Source organism: Tinamus guttatus, unplaced genomic scaffold (assembly GCF_059628265.1).
Source record: "Tinamus guttatus ecotype Peru unplaced genomic scaffold, ASM5962826v1 Tinamus_guttatus_pri_ptg000260l, whole genome shotgun sequence".
Taxonomy (NCBI): Eukaryota; Metazoa; Chordata; class Aves; order Tinamiformes; family Tinamidae; genus Tinamus; species Tinamus guttatus.
In genome coordinates, this window is record NW_028288794.1 from 5,617,111 (window position 1) to 5,639,201 (window position 22,091).

Consider the following 22,091-nt stretch of genomic DNA (forward strand, 5'->3'; position numbering starts at 1 on the left):
GCGCCCCGCAGGAAGGCCCGCCCGCCGCCCCGGAAGGCCCAGCGCGGACAGGCGGCGGCGCAGGAGGCTCCGAGGCGGTGGGGGCGGCCGCGCCAGGATCGCCGCCATGGGGAAGTCGTTCGCCAACTTCATGTGCAAGAAGGACTTCCACCCCGCTTCCAAGTCCAACATCAAGAAGGTGAGCGGTAGCGGCGGCGGCGAGCTCGGCCCGCGAGCCGTTGGGGCGGCAGGGGAGGCCGGGCCGACATACAGAGTTCAGGAAAACGCTGGGTGTGGGGGAGCGGCGGCGGTTGTTGTAATTTTGTTCTTAGGTAGTTGGGCTAGTGCGTAGGGCGAGTTGGGCCGGAGCGTTAGGTAAGGGCGCGCTCATGTGCGTGTGGCGGCTGCTCGCGGTCCTGCTAGCGCGGGGTGATGGCGAGTAGGAAAGGCTGCCGTTGGGGTCAGGGCATTCCGCCCCGCTCTCCCGCAGTACCCTTATGCAGGTGTACAAGCCTTGTATATATGTTAGCATAGTAATACGTATTCAGAGGTGTTATATATCAGTATGAACTGATCCGAAATGAGAAAGTTATCTTTGGTAGCGTTTTCTCAGGATATTAATTTTGATTTGGGGAAACTTGCATTAAATAAAGAGGAACTGTCAGGAAAGAATAGCTGTATGTTTAGAAACTTAAAGTTTGCTTCCTCACACCTTCATTTAACTATCTTTTTTGAAGGAATAAGTTCTATCTCCATATGAGGAAGAACTTTACTGTTAGAGTGACAGAGCCCTGGAACAGACTGCCCACAGAGATTGTGGAGTCTCTTTCCCTGGAGATCTTTAAAACCTGCCTGGATGTGACCCTGTGCCACATGCTCTAGGTGACCCTGCATGTGCAGGGAGGTTGGACTAGATGACCTCTAGAGGCCCCTTCCAACCTCAACCATTCTGTGATTCTGGTTCTGGCTTCTGAGCATCTAGTCCGGAGAGAAACCCCATACTTCTCAGGAATAAACCTGTCTGGCACCATGTGCCCATCCTTCCATAGTCTTTTATGTACAAGAATGTTTTAAGTTATTATTTATTTAGAGTAGAAACTTATTGTTTTAATTAGGTATGGATGGCAGAACAGAAAATATCATATGACAAGAAGAAACAAGAAGAATTAATGCAACAGTATCTTAAAGAACAGGAATCCTATGATAACAGGTGAGAGCTGGCAAACATTGCGCTCTTCCTCCTGCTGTCTCCTTGTAGCAGCGAAGGGCGTCTCGCTGTGTGTTGTCTGAAGCACTGCCTCCCACTCACCTTAGTGACAGAAGAGGACAGTGACCCATTATCTGGGATCTCCTTCAGCAAAGGTCATGCTTATGGTCTTCAGTTTTTCAGATAGTTTGTGTGACTCATCTAATTCGTTTCACTGTATGTTACATTTAGCAGAGCAGCAGGTGAACCTGTGTAGCAATGTCTGACCACGCAGAAATCTGTCTTCCATAATCTGAGTTATGTTTCTGTTACGATTGAAGTGCATGATACTGGCATGCGGTGCAGCATGGAAAGTGTTGACTGAGCCCTCCGTTCTTCCATCCTGCATGCCAAGTGTTGAAATTAAGCAGTGGGGAATTCCCAGATGTGGTGAAAACGTCCTTGTGCATTTCCTGTCTAATTAAAAAAAAATAGTAACGTGAATGTGTGTACTAATGTGTGTAACTGTCTTTCATTTAGATTGCTTATGGGTGATGAGCGTGTGAAGAATGGTCTTAATTTCATGTATGAGGCCCCACCAGGAGCAAAGAAAGGTACTGTGCTGAGCCTGAGCATCGCCAAGCTGAAAAAAACCCTTCTGAAGGAGGCTCAGACTCCATGCTTTTTTCACTATCTGTAAAGTCTAGGGATGCCAGCCTTGGCAAGCTGAAATTTTCACTCTTAATTGTTGAATGCATTTCCTTTATAGCCTCTTTCCCTGGCATGTGAGATTTTTAAAATGTGAAGCTACAGAGATAAATATGGGCCCATGGGGGTGATGCAATAAGTGACAGGTTAATTTTTTTTTGCTTTTAACAAAAGAATTAAGTTTAATATTAAAGTAACTTGCTTTATAGTAAGCTCATAGCTGCTAGAAAGTACGCTAGAACTCTTGGAGAGGAAAACCTTTCATAAATTAAAATTTCTGTTTTATAAATCAGGCAGAGAAGAAGCACATTCAAACTGTATTCAAGACATATACTTAATTATCTTGAGAAATGCTCATCAGACTTATCTGTTAGACTTGGTGCACTAAATCCTAAGTAGGTGTATTTATAAAACTAATGATAAGCTACCAAAATGAAAAACTTCCTCTAATACTGCTATTTTGTGCAAAATGAAGTGACCGTGAAGGTCATTAAGGTAGAGAACCCAAAGCTAGAAAAAGCCCTCTTTGCAAAATAGCCAGTTCTTGGATATTCCTGCTGTTCTGTTGTACAGTGTTTCCTTTGCAAGCTTTAAAGATTTTTAGTGCTTGTATTTAAGCAATACGGTTAAAAGATTATTTTAGTCTTACAGGATTCATAATGAAGATACTAGAGTTTAATTGTTTATAGTAAACCATAAAATCTTTTGTAACATACGGCTGCTATCTAATTTACAGACATGTATAATTAATATATTATCTCTTTTTTTTATGATTTCTGATAACTTACAGAAGAAGCTAAAGAGGTAAGTCATTAAATCATTTCTTTATGTTTTCTTCCTGATTACTTAAAATGTATAATATATTTCAACCTTCCAATGTTTTATATTTTACAGCAAGAAGGAGAGACCGAGTACAAATTTGAATGGCAAAAAGTTGCCCCTCGAGAAAAGTAAGATATGTGGATTTTATCCAAGTTAAATAATTTTTTTCTTACTTAATCTCACAATCTTTTCCATTTTTTAATTCAAGCAAGTCGTTTTTACAATCCTTTTGTGTCTTTGTACTTAGTTAAACCTGTAACCTTTTCCTCAGTGTTTTGTTTTTGTTAGAATTTTACATTCATATTTGAAAACATGTTAAAACTAATGCTTTCCAGAGATGTATTTGAGAAATGGATGCTCACCTAATATTAACAAGACTTACAGTAGTTCCGTGCATATTTTTAGTTGAAGATTTATTCTTTTTTCTTTTTGTGTTTGTGTAACAGGTATGCTAAGGATGATATGAATATCAGAGATCAACCATTTGGTATCCAGGCAAGTTACATAAATTCCACTCTGTGGATGTCTTGGGTTATTTCAAATATTATCTAACTGCAGAACATTCACATGGACTCTCTTAATTTTATCATCTGTTTCTCAGTGAGTTTAAAAGTCTTTTTTTTCATAATAATATAGACATTTCTTTAAATGTTAAGTTGTATTGTTAACTAAATTCTATCAATTGTTTCTTTTTTCTCCTCTCAGGTGCGGAATGTGAGATGCATTAAATGCCACAAGTGGGGTCATGTAAACACTGATCGAGAATGTCCTTTGTTTGGCCTTTCTGGAATTAATGCAAGTTCAGTCTCTACTGATGGTTCAGGTAGGCACTGAATTTCTTTCAAACAAGTTGGTTATAAATTTTGGAGGAACTTGTCAGATTTAATTTTGGAAGATGTAAATTTACCGTATTTCCAATGGTTGATAAAGTGGGGAAAAGGCTTCTTTATTCCAAATATAGTAACCATGATTTCAGATTAATTATTTCAAATATTAGGAATGTAATTTTCCAGTTAGTAACCTGATTTAAAAATAGTTTGCAATGAGTGTCGCTTTGATCTCTCTGGCAGAAATCCTGAAGCTGCCATGAGACTGTTTATATCTGAACGTCAGTATTTGTTTTACAAAAATTATTTATGAATAGACTGTCAGAGACTGTCCCAGTGCAAATTCCGGAATACAGCTTGGAAACAGAATACATCGAGTACATCTTTGTAAATCATTTGGGGAAAAAGAAGAGTCTTTGTTTTATTTACTTATTAGTCTTATTAAATGCTTTTATAGATGGGCAAGAAATTGAAGCTTATCTTGTCAAATGTCTAGTTTCCTTGCATTTGGCATTCTATTGCTTCATGAACTGCATTTTTTTCCCCCTCTGTTAGTTTTCCTGTTAGTTAAGCCATATGGTGTTTCGTATCAGTAATGTTTAGAGGAGTGGGTGTATTCGTTCAAAAATTGTTTGCCTACAGTAACAAGTCAACCCAAGATTGTGGTATTTTTAATATTCTTAAAATTCTGATACTTTAAAACAGCAGCTGGTGACATAGGTGAGTGTTCAGGGTTTCTGTGTTGCGCTTACGATCATATGCTGAGTGCTCAGTCTTGCATGAATACTATTACAGTTGCACATTTGAGAACTTCATTTTTGCTATCTTGCCTCAGTTTATCCATTTTACATGATAGCTCTTAGTTTTATTCCATATTACATCTTGTCTTATCCTTTGGAATTAGACCACTTAGGTATATATTATATCTTTGAGATAAAGGCTCAAAATACTGAAGTTAAAAGATGGAGTGCCTCTTATTATAGTGTGCTAGTCAGAAAGGTGGTTGCTAGGTTGCTTTCCAGTCATTCTGGGTCTAGAGATTGGGATTTAGACATTCCATGTATTTTGTATGAAGGGAGGTGCTGTAAAACCATCCCTGTTAACCAGATCATGCAAATGCTCTCGTACTTTCTGCTCCAGAACTTACACGAAGGCATGTTGTGCAGAGCACAGCCTCCTTAGCCGACTGAGAGGCAGGATTGCAGGGAGTAGGGTGGGCGACAGATCAAGGTTTGTATATATAATTTGTAAGACACTCTTCATGGGTTTGAATAGTCAGCTGTAATGATACTCTTGCTCTTTCATCCTTTCAGGGAAACTATATGTAAAACCCTGCAGGTAAAGTTTAAAATAATTTTGAGTTCTTAAATGAATAGAAGATAGAAGGTTTGTAGGGAAATGATAATATCTTTAATTAGATCAACCAGTAAAAGATTGTCTGCTTTTTCTAACCTCAAGCATGTAATCCTTTCATCATCTTTTCTAAATCTTCATTTAAATTACACTTATGTAAGACATATGAAAACTCCATATGCACAGAGGAAGCACTGTGGCTATGTGCAAATCCAAGTTATCTAGGAACCCTGTCTTTGACATCTTGTTCCTAGTCTGCATCAGTCAAGTGATATGTAAGCACCATCTCATAAATGAGTGGATAGAATTATCCAAGAGATACAAAGATATAATAAAGAAATAAAACGAAATAATTTTAATTAACTAGGACTCCAGTTAGTTTAAGAAACTAAATGTTTTAGCATAACCAAATTTAGACTGTGTACCATTGATTTTTTTTTTTTAAGGGGGGGAGGGGCAGAATAATCCTAAGGGGTTTTTTTTTGGTTTTGGGTTTTGTTTTTTTTTTTAATAAGAGAAGAGCTCAGTGTTGCTTGGAAGTGATTTACTCAGTAGCACTTTATTGCAGGTGGTTTGACATCATTTTTTTTTTGCTCAAACAGAACAAAAAGCACCTTTTCTAGGCAGTGCTTGGCAGTTGTGTTCCTCTTTTTAGGTTATGATTCTTAACTTCTGGCCTAATCTTGTGCTGAACATTCCCCTTTGTTTGGTAGAGGACACCAGGTACGTATCTTCCATGGTGATTTGCTGCAGAGCCTACCGGCTGGTCGTGAATCCCAAAGCAGCCCATGCTTGGGGAGCCTCTGCCTCCTGCTCCGACGTCTAACCTTCCAAATACGTTCACGTTGGTAATTGCTGGGTGAGAGGCGTTTTAGAAATGGCCCCGGCTTCACCTGTGCTGTACAGTGGGTGGCTTCTTACTGGTCTTGTTGGTCTGCACTTCGCTATTCTGCAGTTCTTAATGCATTTACCCAAATGTGTTTCTGTCTGCAGAATAGGACAGAAATGGTAGCAGCTTTGTGTATTCTGCACCAAAGAAGAGCTGAAACATCTCATATGCAGAACATCTATGAGATAGTAGTGTCTTATATCCCAATTAGACTCATGTCTGGAATCAGTAGCATAATACTTTGAAGTCTTTAAAGGTCTCCCGCTCTCAGAAACGTTACTGAAGAAAGTTAACCTGTAAAGAAAACAGTGGTGGCCATGTTATTGCCAACAAGTCCCCCAAAGGGTGTTTTTAAAACTCTTTTCATATTTTTAAGTTCTCAAACCGCTGAATTGCAGTAAAATTTAGACTCCTATTTGGATGAAAAGAAGTTTAAATAGTACAGAAACTGTTCCTTCAAACAGAGTAGCTCATGTTAAAGGGAAGGAAACAGCATGTGAACAGAACAGGGAATTTGTGCTGTGTATTATGGTCTGCTCCAAAGCAGAGTTTTCATAGTTTCAGCATCTCTTGATGTTGACACAAGTTTTCCAGAGTCCACCTCTTAGAAGGTGCTTTTAAAAAAATCCTATTTGCATAATTCTCAGATATTTGAAAACAGTGCAGTTGATTTTTAATTGCCATTTTAGTTTCCTTTGGCAGTTTTATCTCAACACACAGCAAAAATATTCGAGAGCACTTGATGCAAATTCAGCATGTATTTTATTTTAATTTCCTCTTCCCTCAGGAGGAGAGCAAAACAGTATGTCTTATCTGGGCTCAGATTATTTTTCAGCCTGAAAGAAAATGTTTGAGTTAAAAATGAATGAAAATGAAACTTCTGTGTCTGGTATAGTTGAATTATCTGAAGCCTTTGTTCTGTTTATCTGTGAGGAAAAAGAGCAGCTATTAGTCATCAGTGTACAGTTTTTCAAGCATTGTAAAATAACCATGAACGTGTAACTTTTGTAAAGAAAAACCTTACAGGCTGTGATTCTCTTAATTCAGCAGAAAAATATTTTTCTTTGAATATGTTATCTTATGCGAGAATTGTGTTGCAGTCTTCCTCTTTGCACATCAAACGATTGGCATTGCTGGTTTGGATTCATCTTGTACCCAAAGAGCAGTCACTGGCTTCAGATTACTCTGGTGGAAATGCAGAGTTAAAGCATGTGCCTGTGGCCGGGGTCTGTGCTCCCTGAGAAGAGACAGCTGCCTTGGGAGTTGGGAAATGTGCTGCAGTGCTACAGCAAACAGGAAAATAGTTACAATCAGTACCTGCAAGTTAGGCTTGGTGGCTTGGTTATTTTGCTTCTGGGACCATTTTACTAATCTATTTGGTAATTCATGCTAAAAAAAAAAATAACAATCTTACCATTAAAGTGCCTATTGAATAATATCTCACCAGTGAATAGAGATTATTTTTGCAATGAGGCACTTTCCGTGGATGTGGTTATCATGGGATAATCACACTCCTGGGGTACAGCCTTGTCTGTAATCTCCCAGGAGTGTAATTATTTCATGATAACTGCACCCCCTGGTGCTGCATTATTTCCATTATGAAATTCTTAGTTTTAGATAAAAAGTAACTTAGTTTGATCACTGGAAACAGCAAAGTAGTGTTAGAACGTTCCAGCGTTCCAGCTGTGAGGCTTACAGACCAACTTATGAGATTTACTTCTCCTTTACAAAGTTAAATTAGGCAATCAAAATGCTGCTTTAGGCTAAACTGATTTAGAATGTTCTTTCCTGATGAAATACTTTCAAAGTTCAGGCAAGATGGAACTGTCATTTGTGGTTACTTTGTGTGTATATTCATGTATAGAATTTTTATTATTTTCAACATAAAACCAGGTCACTAGATCCTAAAAGATTGTCTGCTTTCGTAGTTGATTTTTATCATTCACCAGTTGATTTTGTACTTTTAGTGCAAAAATTTTGGTGAGTTCAGACCACAGTCTTTGATGTCTTAATAGGCCAGGAGTTCATAATCGTTTATAAACTTTGAAATGCGTTCATTCTAGAATGTCATTTCTGTATAGAGTGCACGCATACACAGAACATGTCAAATGAGTGATGTAAGTTGAAGTAATGCCAGTTAAATATACTCAATCAAATAAATGGAGCCACTGTTTTGTTTGTTTGTTTTTCAGTATCCCATGCTAGATGATTTGTTTCACTTGTGTTAGTGTGTCTGACACTAAAACTGGAAGGATTTCACAAATGAAAGGGTGGAGTGCTAAGCCCGGGAATGCAGGGCATGAGGGAGCATAGCAGTGCTAAGTGAAACCCCCCAAATTGCTGGACCTGGTCAAGGTTTATATGGGGTGGAGTACAAAAGGATTCTTTTACTAAATATGCCTTGAGACAGCATTAATGGTGGCAGTGGTTTGACAACAATAGGGTAGAGTAACAGAAGATACTAAGCATGATAATTATTTTTCCCTTTTTTATTGACAAGAATAGCTCTCTATCCTAACACTGCTAGTCAAAATGCCTTTTGTTTTCTGAGCTCCATTTCTTATTTTCACACCTAAGTGTTTTCAAGTCATGTAGCTCTTGAATAGAAGGGAGAAGCAAAATTAGTATGAAATTTCCATAATGTGGGTCTTCAAAACCCTTCAGTTTTACTAGAACACAGACTTGCTGGTTTTATGTACAAAACATTTCAAAATAGTTTTGTTATTTCACTTCAAAACTGCTCCTAACTTCCTTGGCCAGGTGAACTAAATACCCCCCCTATATTTTTATTCTGCAAGCAACCCGTCCTTTTCAGTCAGGGTGGGTTGCATTGTTTAAAGACAGTGTAAGCTTAAATGTTTGCAATTTTTACCACAAAAGTTGCTTGTAAACAATTTATTGCTGTCTTATGAAATATGAGTAGTGTCCCAAATGGGGAAATAATTTTGAAAATGTTGCAGTGAGAAGCCACTGGAATGTTAAGATAAATAGGAAGCCAAGTTGGCCTGTGAAACCACAGACTGGAGATTACTGGGCTTCCTTAGCTGCTGTTGATGGCTTTGCTGCAGCACTGACCAGCTCCGTGCGTTATCCCTCCAGCAGGGTGACGGGGGCAAAGTGATCTGCCTGTTATCTGGAAGGTTTGGACAAGTAACACAAAAAAGGTAACAGAGTAACACGCATGTCTATCCAGTGTCTTGTGCTGTGTCTTGATAAAAAAAACTTCAGACATGTCTATGTAAATGCAGCCTTTTTTAAAGATCCACTGGGAGCTCCTAGAGTTGGTACCATTTGTTCGCATCACCTCAGTGCCCTGAATTCATTACAGTTGTGCTTTCAACCAGGCTGTTACTTAAAGTGTTCAGATTATTTTTCACTTTTGGATGAAATTCCTTTCCATGATAATCACTGAAATATCAACCATATAGAAATACTTAAAAAAAAAAAAAATCTATATTACATTACATCTATAATCTTGCTGCATTTTTTCAGTGACAAATATGGTACCTTCTTGTTTCCCACCAAATAAAAACTTGCATTTCATCCAACAGGAAACAGAAGTTGATTTAAGTGTAGTCTTGAATCTGTAATAACATAAAAAAGGTATTTGAATATGTTAACCATGGACACTTATGTAAAAGGTCATCTGTGGAAATGCATAGCATATGAACCCATCCTTTATGATCTGCAGCTGAGTGCTTTGATTGTGAACAGTAGGAACCCTAATAAAATCTACGTTCTGTCTCAGAACTGTCACATTTTAGAATAATCCTCCATTTATGTTTCAGAAGTCTCAGTATTTGATGTAAGTGCATAGAGATTTCTATTAGAAGTGTTGCGCTTAGCATTTAAACAAGAAATATAGATTCATATAGCTGTTTGGCAATGTAAATTATTTTTATTTCTTAGAGGGAAAAAAAAAAGTAAAAGGAAACGTAGGGCTCCCTGAAACCTCAGACAAAGCATTGTTCATTATGCTGAGATTCAGTGATCAATGAAACCACAGCCTCTCCAAAGTAAAGCTAATTGAGAGTCACAAAGTTTTTATATTTGTTGCTTTCCCTCCATGCCAACTGCAACTATTGCTTTCAAGTGTAAATATGGTGTGAATGCAGCCATCTCTGAAATAGATAGGGAAAATATTAGTAGAAAATGATTGGTTCTGCATTAGTGCAGACAGTACTGTATAGATTATTTGCTGCATTCTTCATGACCAGGATCACGATTGCATAATCATGATGAGGACTTACTGTCCTTAAGATAATGAAAGGGTGTTTTCTTACCTCAGTGACAACAATTACAAAAGTTCAGAGAAGATACACTGTAATTAAGCTCAGTCAGTAATTTTTTGCATTTTTACTGCAAGCTATATGAAGAAGACTGTATGGGATGTAGGCAAAAGGAAGAAAAAGGTTATGAATGTATTGACAGAACTTGTTTATTGTTTATGTTGACTATAAAGTGTGTTTGTCTTTTAAAGACAAAACCTTCACTTCTGCATAGAAGACCAGATTTAAATTTTGGAAGAGTTCCAGCATCATGTTGTCCAAGTTGCCTTTGGGAGCAAAAGCAGACAACATGTTTTAGCCCTACTTTGTCAATAGAATCTGTGTAGTACAAAGGATAAGCTTGAAAGCATCTTGTCTATGATTGATGTATGACTTCTTAAACATGATTTGTGGAGTACGCTGATGTATATAATAAATGCACATATATGTATAGTATATGAGATTCATGTATGGGTAGCAGATGTATCCGTGTAGTTATCTTACTTTTTGTCCATGTAAGTTACATATTTTTCACCCAATGGGTAGAGAAGTCTAATGGTATGATGGTGGTGTTGATTTAGATTCAAATGATCACGTACATAAACTGAAAGCAGTCACACACCAGAACTCCTCCTTAGGAAAAGGAAGCCCAAGAAAAGTCCAGCTCCATTCTAGATAATATCTGCTTTGATATACAAACACATACACACAATGGGCATGTGTTAAAGTGTAGGTCAAACAGCTGTAAGTAAGTGATATCATAAGGAATCTGCTGCCTTTATTTTTCAGCAATTTTTATGTAAATACATAACTGCGACCTCTGTAAGTACAACTGGATACTCTGATTTCCTTTGCTGAATGCGGGGTTAGCGGTTACCCTGTTAACTGCTTTTCACCTCTACTTTCTGTACGTAGTCTGGAATCAAAAGCTAGTTAGTCTTAATTGATTGCAAAGAATAATTCAGTTTGCTCATCTGCGCTGCTGACAGCAGTGAAAGCTTTTATTGATAAATCGAGCAGATTCTGTCAAGGCTTTGCATAGGGAATAGAAGTAGAAGTGCTATTTTTGGACATAGCGGCAATCATAGCATTATGGTTCTGTCCTTACTGCCACTAAAACTGTTGTAGGAAAAAAAGTGGTATTTAATCATAGTCGTTATGAAGAAAGGTTTTTAGCACCTTGTCCTGTAATATTGGATAATCTGAAAAATGTGCTTTAAACATGTTAATGGAGGGATGCTAGATGGTGTGTTACTGCCAGCGTTCTCCTAAGAGGAGGCACATCCTGGCAGCAGCAAAGCATTAAATGCATCCTTTGCATGTGTAACTGTAAGAAATATACGAATGCAATTTAAAATGTCAGTCCTAGCTATACATTTATTCTATTTCTGAGCCGGAGGCGGGGGAGAGGTGCTATCCAATTGGGTAGGGGAGCTTTCTGCAAATCAGGCATTTAGTGATTGAAATCCAGAATTATATTTTTCCCTCCCCACCCTGCCATGATTAATAGAGATAGAATTAATTCTGTTAATTTGGTGTCAGTTAAGTGCAATGAAAAATCGGAGTGCTCTTTGTTATACAGGCAAATTAGCAATATGTTCTAGAAATCCTAGTATGATATCCTTCTGCAATTAGCTATGGTTTAGGCTCATATTGGCTTCAAAAAACTTATATTTACAGCACTTTTTTTTCTTTATTGCATTAATATTATATAGATGCATCGACAGCTGTTGACTTAAGGTTGTGCCCAGGTTGTACTTTGTGCAAGACTAAAATCCTTCTTTTCACACTTCATTTAATGGCTTGAGTTTCCAAGTGCTCCAACTCTTTGACCCAACTGAGTTAACTGGATTTTTTTAAAAACCTAAAACAACAGCCTAAGTGGCAGAAAAGAGGAGTAATACAGCAAGCACTTTTGTGAGAAGCAAGGAAAAGGAAGAAACTATGGTCTGTTTGCATGAAAACACTTAATCTTGAAAATTACAAAGGTCATAAAAATAGAGAAAAGCTTTTCTTGTTTCTTAATGTGGAACCTCTCTTTTGAAACCGCTTAATAAAATTTTAGGTAACTGTAAATCTAGAAAACTGAACTTGTCTTAATGTACGAGAAGAAGCATATCAGCATGCAATGTATTAATTCTCATGTGTGGTAAATAGCTCTTCTGTGACTGGATTTTACAGAAGATTAATATTTTAGTTTTAAACAAGCACCACCTGGAAAAGTTTTAAAGCGTTTTTTTTTCCCTTTCAAAAAGAAAATTCCAGAAAATAAGCTTGACACATAGTCATATTAAAAAATAGCAAGGTACTGCATTTGACTTGTTTCAGAAAGAATAAGAAACAGATGATGAAACAGATTATAAGTTTGAACTTATTTTTAGTTTGCTGATGGATAAAGGCTGATAGAGTACTTGTTAGAAGGTCCTCACAATCAGCTATTCTTACAGCATCTCTGTATCTCAATTTTTTGTCAACTCATGACAGTCATATCTAAGACCTTCTCACCTGCATGAGGTTGTGCCAGCTTCTTCACAGACTATTTCACAAGTAAGGGATGAGAACATCAATTTTTGTGATACAAAATATTTTTCTATTTCTGATGTACTCACAATTTTCTGCAAGTTGGTGGATAGTGGCCTTCTACAAGCAGCATGTGCAGGAAAACTGAAAAACATTTTTTTGAGAAAGTGCTATCTTGTTTTTTGTATTTTTAAAAATCTGTTTACTCTTCTGTTCCATACTCTTCTATATCCAAAAACTGCAAGACAGAATCAATATACTTGATAAAACTAGCTTATTCTATTAATTACAATGAATTTACTGAAGTGTTAGAAGTCATGTGCCTCATGCTTCATTTTACATGCCTTGTAATTTAGATAACCTTCATACAGTGTTGCTGATTGGTTGGTGGTGAAGTTAGTGAATGACCTGATGATTACATTTAGGGACTTACCAAAAGAGAGCATCCTTGGAGATGTGGAAAGTATCTGGTCGGGGCAGTGTGAGAGATTTTACTGATAGCAGTATTTGAGCAAAAGAGTGAGTTACGGGGCTTGTAAATTAGGCAGTCAAAGCTGAATAATCCAAAATGTCTCATATTTTACTCTTATAGAGGTGTTTGCCAACAAAGATAACACGCCTAATCCCAGACACCTACTCTAATGTAGTATCCTGCATGTTTTGTAAACTATTACAACGGAGACCTGTGAGGAGCCTTAATATTTACAGCCTAGAAACTTGGCAGATTTGGGGGTCCTTGCAGTAAATAAGGAGATCTTTTTTTTGTTTGTTTTGTTTTGTTTTCATAAATGTACTGAGTTTTCTTGATTAATTTCTACATTTAAATGCAAAAAAAAAGTTTCATTATGAAAAATGCCATATTAATAGCATTTAAAAATGCATTTTCCCATTCCGCTACAGAAGAGGAGATTCTTAAAAGTATCGTCTAATATGGTTTTTCTTGGTTTCCAGTACTATCTAGTAGTATAATAAAAATATACAGCTGGACTTACTTAAATATATTGTTTTCAACATGACAAAGTTACATAAGAGAATCCCCTTGCTCTTAAAGAAAAATGCAATTATTTTCTATTCTGAATCTCCAGACTGCTGTTTTAGAAAATCATATCTGATTATTTGCCCAGCGGAAGATTATTGAGTTGATTTAGCTGTGATTTTACTTAACAAAGCTTCAACTGAATTCCTACTGTGGTGTCCAAAAAAGGTAGAGAGATATAAATGATACATTCAAACTGTGATTTTTGTGAACAGGGCCATCAATGCACCCCTCGGAGCTAATAGCGGAGATGAGAAACAGTGGGTTTGCACTGAAACGAAATGTACTGGGGAGAAACTTGACCGTAAATGATCCATCACAGGTAATGATCTTTTTACCAGTAAGCTGAAAATGTCTATAAATCTGAATGTGATTGCTTGTGAATTGCTACTTAATGATTTCCAATATGCATATCATAGGAAAGCTGAATAGCTATACTGGCAGAAAAATATCCAGAAACCTACTCTGTTTTCCTGTTTTTAGTCAGAATGTCAATTATTTATAACCCATCGTTAATGAACTAAGTACCTCCCTCTGGCTGACTAGAATTCATCACTAAAGGGGCTTCTGTGATACCACACGTAGAATAAAGTTTGAGGAAGCATCAGTTAACTGACAGAAATGTTACATGTGAAGATTTTGTGACTTAATTGGCTATTGTTGCATCTGTTATTATTTGGAGTGAAAATATTTAATCACCTTTATTTAGGCTTCTCAAGGTACACCTATTTGAGGTGCTTTGATAAAAATGTAAGATGAGCAACTTGTATGCACTGCTCGAGTGAGTCGCCATAAAGCAACCTTTGTTCATATAGCAAGACAGTCCAACCACCGTCTGACCAAGGTGACCAACAGCCCTCACTCATCCTGAAAAGCCTGAGTAAATGGACAGCTCATAGTGCCTCCACAGATCTCCCTTTGCATTGAAACAAAGCTGTATTTTTATGTTTATTCCAGAGACAAGTACCATATGGGCAGTATTAAATTTATCAGTGATGTAGGGATTAACGAGGATACTTGTTTTTGATTTCTTTTTTCTTCTTTTTGGAAGAGTTTTTTTATCTTTATATCCTCTTTCACCTTCTGAGTATGGCTAAAGTTAAAAACATCACAGCAGAAAGCTTTGCTGTGTGCTGGACCAGTTGCATACAATTTGAAGAATTCAAGGTCTCAAAAGTATCTGTGCTGTGCTTACTGCATTACTGTATATCAGTTATATGATTAGAAAATTTTGCATTGCTAAAACATTTCATGAACATTGAAAGACAAATAGTGTAACAGTAAGGTAGAGGTTTGTAACATCAATTTTCCTAACTATTACACTGAGGCAGAAAAAATAATATTCATAAATTGACTTTGAGTAGGACTAGAGTCTTCCCCATCCTCCGAGAATGATAAATGACTTATTTTAGGGCATCATGTGGGCTCCAAGATTTGCTGTTTTTTTATCGACTATTTTAGAGATACTTCTTTCCCTAGGAGTAATGTTTCGTATGTTACTAATATTTCTTTTGTATGGCCCCTGCATTATAGCATCGACTTCCCTTTGAGGCAAAATGTGTTTCTTTGTTGTAGCAAATATGTGGTTCCTGTGAAAGCGTCTTGGCTGGTGTGGTAATACAAATGTGTTTGTGCCTGTGGAAATAAAATGTACACATGGAAGTGTCAAATTTAATACAGAACTCTGAATTGAGGGGTTATTTTTGTTTAAGAACTTAGTATCTTACTGCATTTACCTAGGAATTTGTCGCAAGTGAAGGAGATGATGATCCAGAAGTTGAATTTTTAAAATCGCTGTCAACCAAACAAAAACAGAAACTTCTAAGGTAATGGATGGTACCCAGTAGAGGGGTTCTATGTAGCTGGTGATTCTGAGACCACAGCTTTCTTTTGCATGCTTGTCTGTAAATCTTCTATACCATTGTAGAATTTAGCAGCATCGTGGCAGAGAAAATACTTAATTTAACAGATACTTGACCACAAATGGCATTATGCAACATGTTTTTTTTTTTTTTTTTGCATGATAAACTGGTGGGATTTTTTGCTCTCTTTTGTTTTTTGATTTTTTTTTAATCTGGGTCTTTTAGTCTAGTTTTGATACCTCTGGGACTTCATTTCTAATTTATTTCTGATGCTGAAATAAGCACTCTAGTATATGTATTGACTCATTTAAGATACTGTTAATTCCTATTTTAAAATAGTCTTGCACTCCGTTATAGAGAGCTTCATCTTCCAGTATTAAAACTGGTATGTCCTCGCTTATTGATTTACAACTTGGCAAAGACTATAGCTGTTGCAGTGCAGGTAAATGGAGGCTGCCCTGTGCCCCAGCATCGCGGCTGCCGCGGCGCTCAGCTCTGCTCCTCGTCAGGGGGTGCAGGTTGCTGATGCAGCTGAGCCAGCAGAGGGAGCTGCCCGGAGTAATTTATTCTGAGAACTGCAAAAAAAAGGTTTTCTTTCCTTGCCTCTGTCCTACTGATCACATGTGATTAAGGTGGTTCACGTTTTTTCCTCTGTTAATTTACAACATTAAAGGAAGAAATGTATAGATAGATACATGAGTAGCTAGGTACATATTATATTTGTATATATAATCAGTCATTCTCTGAAAATACTGGGTATATTTTATGTTAATTTTAAGTAACAAATGTTGTGTAGTCCGAGTCATTTAAAATGTTTGAACTCGCAGGTAAAGCACAACTTAATTGCAGTACTTTATATTTTCTAAGTTGAAGTTCAGCGAATACTCAAGTCCTCTACATTTCAGGCAGAAATATTCTTTAATACACTGAAAGTGTTTTTACTTTTTCATCACTGATTCCTTGTAAAGAATAAACAGAGACAGCAAGGGGCTGAAATCAAAAATAGGTAAAAGCAATTAAATGGCAGTGACTGTAGTGTGCATGACAGAAGATGGCTAGAAATGATAAATTTCTGTTTGTGACAGAAGAAATGATCAAAAACAACACCATTATTTGCCCGCAGAACTGTTTTTTCACTTTCCATCGTTATTAGGAAATTAATACTAATTGCCAATTTTTCATTTTCAAAATCTCTTACTATGAAAGTGCACAAACAAAAAGCAGCAAATTATTTTCAAAGTCTCCAGAGTTAAGTTGACGTGAAAGAAAAGTACTGCTAAGTACTTTACTTACAATGCACAAATTCACTTTTTTTTCCTCTCTAAATTAAGTGGGGTTTTTAGGTTTGTTTGTTTTGGTAAGCATATTTCCTATTTGGAGAGAGAACCAATATGGAATACAGGAGGATTGTAGCTATGGTTAACTCAAGGTCATAAATTTTAAAATGAGACTTTGTAGAAAGGAGAGAAATCCAAGATGCTTTTATAGAGAATACTGTATTTACTGTAAAGTAGTGAGCAATAGAGACATATTTTTAAATGTCTTAATATATCTGATTATTCTACTCTTATTTTGAAAATAAAAGGAAATTGGATCGTTTGGAAAAGAAGAAAAAAAAGAAAGACAAAAAGAAGAAAAAGCAGCAAAAGAAAAAAAGTAAAAGTAAACACAAGAAACATAAGACAAGATCCTCTTCCTCATCCTCCAGTGAGACTTCAGGAAGCAGCAGTGATAGTGAGACTGACAGCAGAGATAAAGCAGCACAAAAGAAGATGTATTCTAAGAAAAGAAAAAAAGACAAGTTTTCAGAGGCTAGCAGCAGCGATTCAGAAGGAAAGGCGAAGACTAGGAAGGAAAAACTTTATGAAGATCTCTCCAGTAGTCACGGTAACAAGGACAAAGATAGGGAGAAGTATAGACTTTTAAAGCAAGATAGTTCTGCAGAGAAAAACAAATGGAACTCCTGTGAGGAGGAAAGAAAGTCCAAAAGTAGATACCAGAGCACCAGCAAGGGAGAGCCTGAAAGAAAGGAGAGGGATGGCAGAAGCCAAAGCTTGGATGAGAGGAGCAGGAGAAGCCCCTGCACAAGTCACAGTAGTAACAGGCAAAGGCAAGTAAGAAAAAGTCCAAGTCAAAGCCCTGGTGAAGAACGGCGCAGGAGAAATGAAACCAGAAGCCCCAGCACAGATGTTCACAGGGAGAAGAAAAAATGTAGAGAGAGCTACGGAGACAAGCGTGGTAAAGCGGAGCACAGGGAGAGCAGCCGGCGCAGCAGAAGCAGAAGCCGGGAGAGGAAAAAAAACAGTGCAGGGACAGGTGCAAACAAAAATGTCTCCATTTTTGATGAATACCTTTAACAAGGGCTCAATTATGTATTGCTGCTCATTTTCCAACCTCTGTAACTCTCATTTCCTACATAAAACCAACAGCATAATTTCTATAATGTGGGAATATTTGTAAATTAGGTACAAATGTTACTGTATTTTTCTTACAGTGTAAATATGCTTGTTGTAAGTATTTCTTGTATTCATGCAGTAAGTCATAGACCATAGACCTGATTTTAGTGTTTTAAAATATTTCAGAGCAGTATGTGACACTCTAGGTTTTGACAGTGATGATTTCTGCTTCAATGCGACTGTGAGGGGAATTGGAGAGTAATTTGGGAAGAGTCCGAATATTTTAAATGATTACAGACGTTTGAGATAAAACGTCTGGATAAAATCACTGCTTCAGGTGTCAAAACATCAGATTGTAGAGGGTTTTTTTCATACAGAAACATTTTTCCTAAAGTTCCCTGTAAGAGATCAATTTTATGAGTTGAAGCAACAGAGAGACATAGTTCACGTAAGTGTGTAGCCAACGTTTTTTGACCTCCTGCGGTGTACAGCTTGGTCAGGGCTATCTAAACATCTTGAACCCCTGTTGATATATGTCAGTACAATGTCAAGTTATTGTTCAATAATCTCAACACATGAAAAGAATAGTTACTGCCTCGACTGTTTAAGGTATTTCATTGTTTGTGATAGAAAGTTCCTGTAAATATTAATTCTTTGGTTTCTGTGGGGGGAAAAACAATTTCTTCATGATTGTGAAACATTTTCTGCAACCATTGCTATAAAGATGAACTTCCATAATAAAGTGTCATATTGTTTAAAAGCAGTAAGAATGGGCATACTTGCCAGTGTCCTGAGTCAGTACTAATACAAAGGGCAACATTCTCCCAAGTTGTTCTTATTGCAAAGAGGCTGTTTCTTTGCCTCTTTGTGGTGACAGGTGGAAATATATTAGTTAGCAGAGAGGTGAAAAGGTGTCACCCTACTCAGTATTCTGGCAAGCAGCTTTGGTTTAGCCCTCCTCACCCACAGGAAAAATGGGGTCTTTCTTGTATTACCAGTCCCCATCTGCCTCTTAAAATCATCAGAGAAAAACATGGATATCAGATGGGGTTTAGTATGTGTAGAAAGGCCTGGCCTGTGTTTGAACCACATGTGCATGGCTTCGAAAGGGGGAGTCCGTTGGAATTGTCGACATTCCCTTCAAACCGCCTTTGCCAGGCCTTGCTGCGGGCGCTCTCGGTGCAGGAGCTGTGAGGTGCAGGGCGCCCACGGCTCTGTAGAGCCTGTGATGATAACGTGCATGTGAAAGCGCGGAGGCAGAGTGAGGAGGAAGGAACTGCCAGAAAGCCCCTTGGGTTAATCTAAACAAAAACTCTTGTGAAGGTTTATTATTCCTCTGGATAAGGGAGGACAGACTAAAGTGTTAGGGGGAATAAGGCATGTGCTGACGGTACACGTTAGGGGCAGCCTGGACGCTGCACGCGCTACCCAACAAGCCCGGGAACGTCAATCTGGCCCCGAGCCCTTGGCTGCCGCCAGCCCGGGAAGGCCCGGCGGCCCCGCGCGCCCGGCAGGAGGTGCTGCCGCCCAAGGATGGCGGCGCCGGGGGGAGGGGCGCGGCACCTCTAACGGCCGCTCCTAACGGCTGCCCGTGTCCTGGCGGGCAGTCAGGGCCGCTCCGCCTCAGCGCGGGGAGGCGGCCGGGCCGGGCCCGGGCTGCCCCACAGGTGCAGGGCGGCTCTGGCGTGTCCAACCCGGGCGGGGAGGCCCCGCGGGGTCCCTGTCGCCCCCGCCGCCCGCGGCGCGGAGGCGAGCAGCGAGTCACTGCCGTAGTGGCAGCAGCCGCGCGGGTGACTTCGGGACCAAGTCCCCGCGCGGATCGTTACAATAAATATCCCCGAAGGAAGCTCTCTATTTATGTTGTCATTGATTAATTCTCGCTACCTCATTTGATTTCGATTTAGAGCGATTTGATTCTAATTTAATTAGCATGTAATTTGGATGTACATAATTACTGTAATTATGACATTCAGGTAAGGCAGCCTTAGGCTGGGAGGCAATTTCGCATTTTGCGGCAGCCGCCGCGGTGCCAGGCGATGGACAGGGCTGCGCGCCCCGCCGCACGGGCACCAATTAGCGCCGCTCCCCGGCAGCTGCGGCCGCTCCGCGCTGCTCCGCGGGCTGCGCAGCGCCCATAAATGCGGGCGGGACCAGAGCGCCCGGTTGCGCCCCCGGGACTGCGGCGGGGCGGCCTGGCCCGGCCCCCAGCGGCGGCTCCGGCTCTGCAGGTGGGTGCGCGCCGGCACCGCCGCCTCCTTCCTCCTCTGTGTCCTCTCCCTGCCGCCCTCAGCGCGAAGCTCCGCCCGGGCCCCGCGCCCCGCCGCAGCCCCCGGCGGAGCCCGCCCGGGCCGGGCCGGGAGCGGAGCCGGGCGCGGGGCTGGGCCGGGAGCGCCGCCCTGCGCCGCCCGCACCTCTAGATGGCGCCAAAGAGCCGCCGAGCGGCGCGGCGGCCGGGAGCGCGAGGCGGGAGTCAGAGCGAGCCGAGTTTCCCCCCCATACACACCCCCTTCCCGTGCCGTAGGAACGTTATTCCTTGGGGAAACGCGCGGCGGGATTGTTCTCACTTAAAGTAAACACTTAGCGCGCGCCCGTCCGCCGCTGCGCGGGATTCCCGCGGCGAGGAAGCTCGGGAGTGGCGCCCGCGGGGAAAGTTTCCGTGGGCGCCGAACTGCGCCGCGGAGGGACCGCCGGGCGCGGAGCGCCGTGTTGGCGCATTAGCCGCGCGGGCAGAGGTAGCGGTGCCACCTCTGGGCACGACGCGAGCCGTGCGGCCGCAGGGAAGGCGCTCCCCGCGCCGGCGGCACCCCGGCACCCAGCGCCACTTGCGGAACGAGCGGCGGTGCCTCGGCCCCTCGCCTGGGTCGGCGGCCGCTGTTCCTCTCAGCCCTGTTTCTCCTCAGGTGAAGGCGCTCGTGCGCGAGGGGCGGAGGGCGCCGCGCGGAGGCGCCCGCTGCGCGCGGGGGGCCGCGGCTCCGGCGCCCGCTGCCTTTGGCCCTCGCCAAGCGCCTCCCGCTGCGAACCCAGATTTATCTCTCCGTTCTCACACTGCCTGCCTTTAGGGTTTTTTCTTTGTGTGAAAGTTCCTCAGACCATATAATTATCGCCAACATGTACGAAAGAATGGTGTCATTTATTCCTAAAAAGGTGACATGCTTCCTATTTTGCCGGTTAAACGAAGCGGCTCCGCGGCCCCGCGCTGCTCCCTTCTGCGTTTCGGAGCAGCCTGCGGGTGATGGACGTTTTCTGACCCGGCGGGGCAAAGGCGACGCGAAGCGCCCCTTGATCACTGAGCTGAGAATCGCCACCGCGGCCGGGCAGAAACCGGACCCGCGTGGCCCCCTTTGAAGGGGTTTATTATAAACGGGAAACAAAAGTGACTCCTGCCCCGCGCCGCCGCGGCCCGCGGCAGCTGCGCGCGGGGGAGCCGCGGCCGCGCTCCCGGGCCGGGAAACGCGCGCGAGGCAGAAGTGGCGGGAGCGCCGCGGAGGCTCCGCGCGCTGCCCCGCGGAGCTGCGCGCCGGGCGGAGCGGCAGATGCGTTCGCTTCATGCGCCGTCTTTATGCGGGTCGGTGGCCAGCAGAAGAATCGGCTTTCCGATGTTATTTGCATTCCCTGATTTAGGGGGGGATTAAAATATTTGTATTCCTCCACGCCGTACCGGGCAGACTAAATTAACTTCGTTTTTTAAATCTCCCCCACTTTTTTTTAATAACACAATTATCTCATTTAACAATTTGCCTTTAAAAAAAATACTGTGGCTGTTAGGTTGGTGGTCAGGAGACAAAGGGAGTGAAAATAATTTTCATTTCAATAATTGCCTTCTGGTCAATTTAACTGTGCCTTATTTTGAAAGAGCCTGTCTAAATGAGATTCCTGTCCCAAATGTGTTCCCAGGCCTTAGCCCAGCCTTTAATTATTCCCGAGTTTTTTTCTTCAGAATAAGACGCTGCACTGAGTAATCACAAAGAAGTCAGAGAGCATCCTTGAACCTTTTCAATAGCAGAGCCACTGATATTCAAATAACATGCAAGGACCATTTGACTGCATGGGGACATAAGCATTTCCAATTCACTATTTGCATAGATCAACTGTCTTTGAAAAGGAAAGGAGCAGTTGTCTTCCATAACATTAAAAAGCCTAGTTATCAAATCAAGTGCTTAGTTTGGGGCTTTTAAAACGTTTACATTTTATCTCAGGTTGCCCTTTACCGTTTGACATGCAAATTTGGTGCAGTTAATTTGGACA

The 22,091-nt window shown here is 40.7% G+C and overlaps 1 protein-coding gene across 1 annotated transcript; it reads left to right on the plus strand.

The window, feature by feature from the left end:
• The first annotated feature begins 36 nt into the window (after nucleotides 1–36).
• CIRSR (corepressor of RBPJ and splicing regulator) lies at nucleotides 37–18,499 on the plus strand. Its single transcript, XM_088527032.1, has 10 exons — nucleotides 37–178; nucleotides 1,095–1,189; nucleotides 1,706–1,779; nucleotides 2,664–2,677; nucleotides 2,768–2,823; nucleotides 3,142–3,190; nucleotides 3,401–3,518; nucleotides 13,804–13,910; nucleotides 15,329–15,414; nucleotides 17,036–18,499. The coding sequence occupies exons 1-10, from the start codon at nucleotides 107–109 to the stop codon at nucleotides 17,805–17,807; spliced, it is 1,443 nt and encodes a 480-aa protein (XP_088383158.1). The 5' UTR covers nucleotides 37–106; the 3' UTR covers nucleotides 17,808–18,499.
• The last annotated feature ends 3,592 nt before the right edge of the window (nucleotides 18,500–22,091 follow it).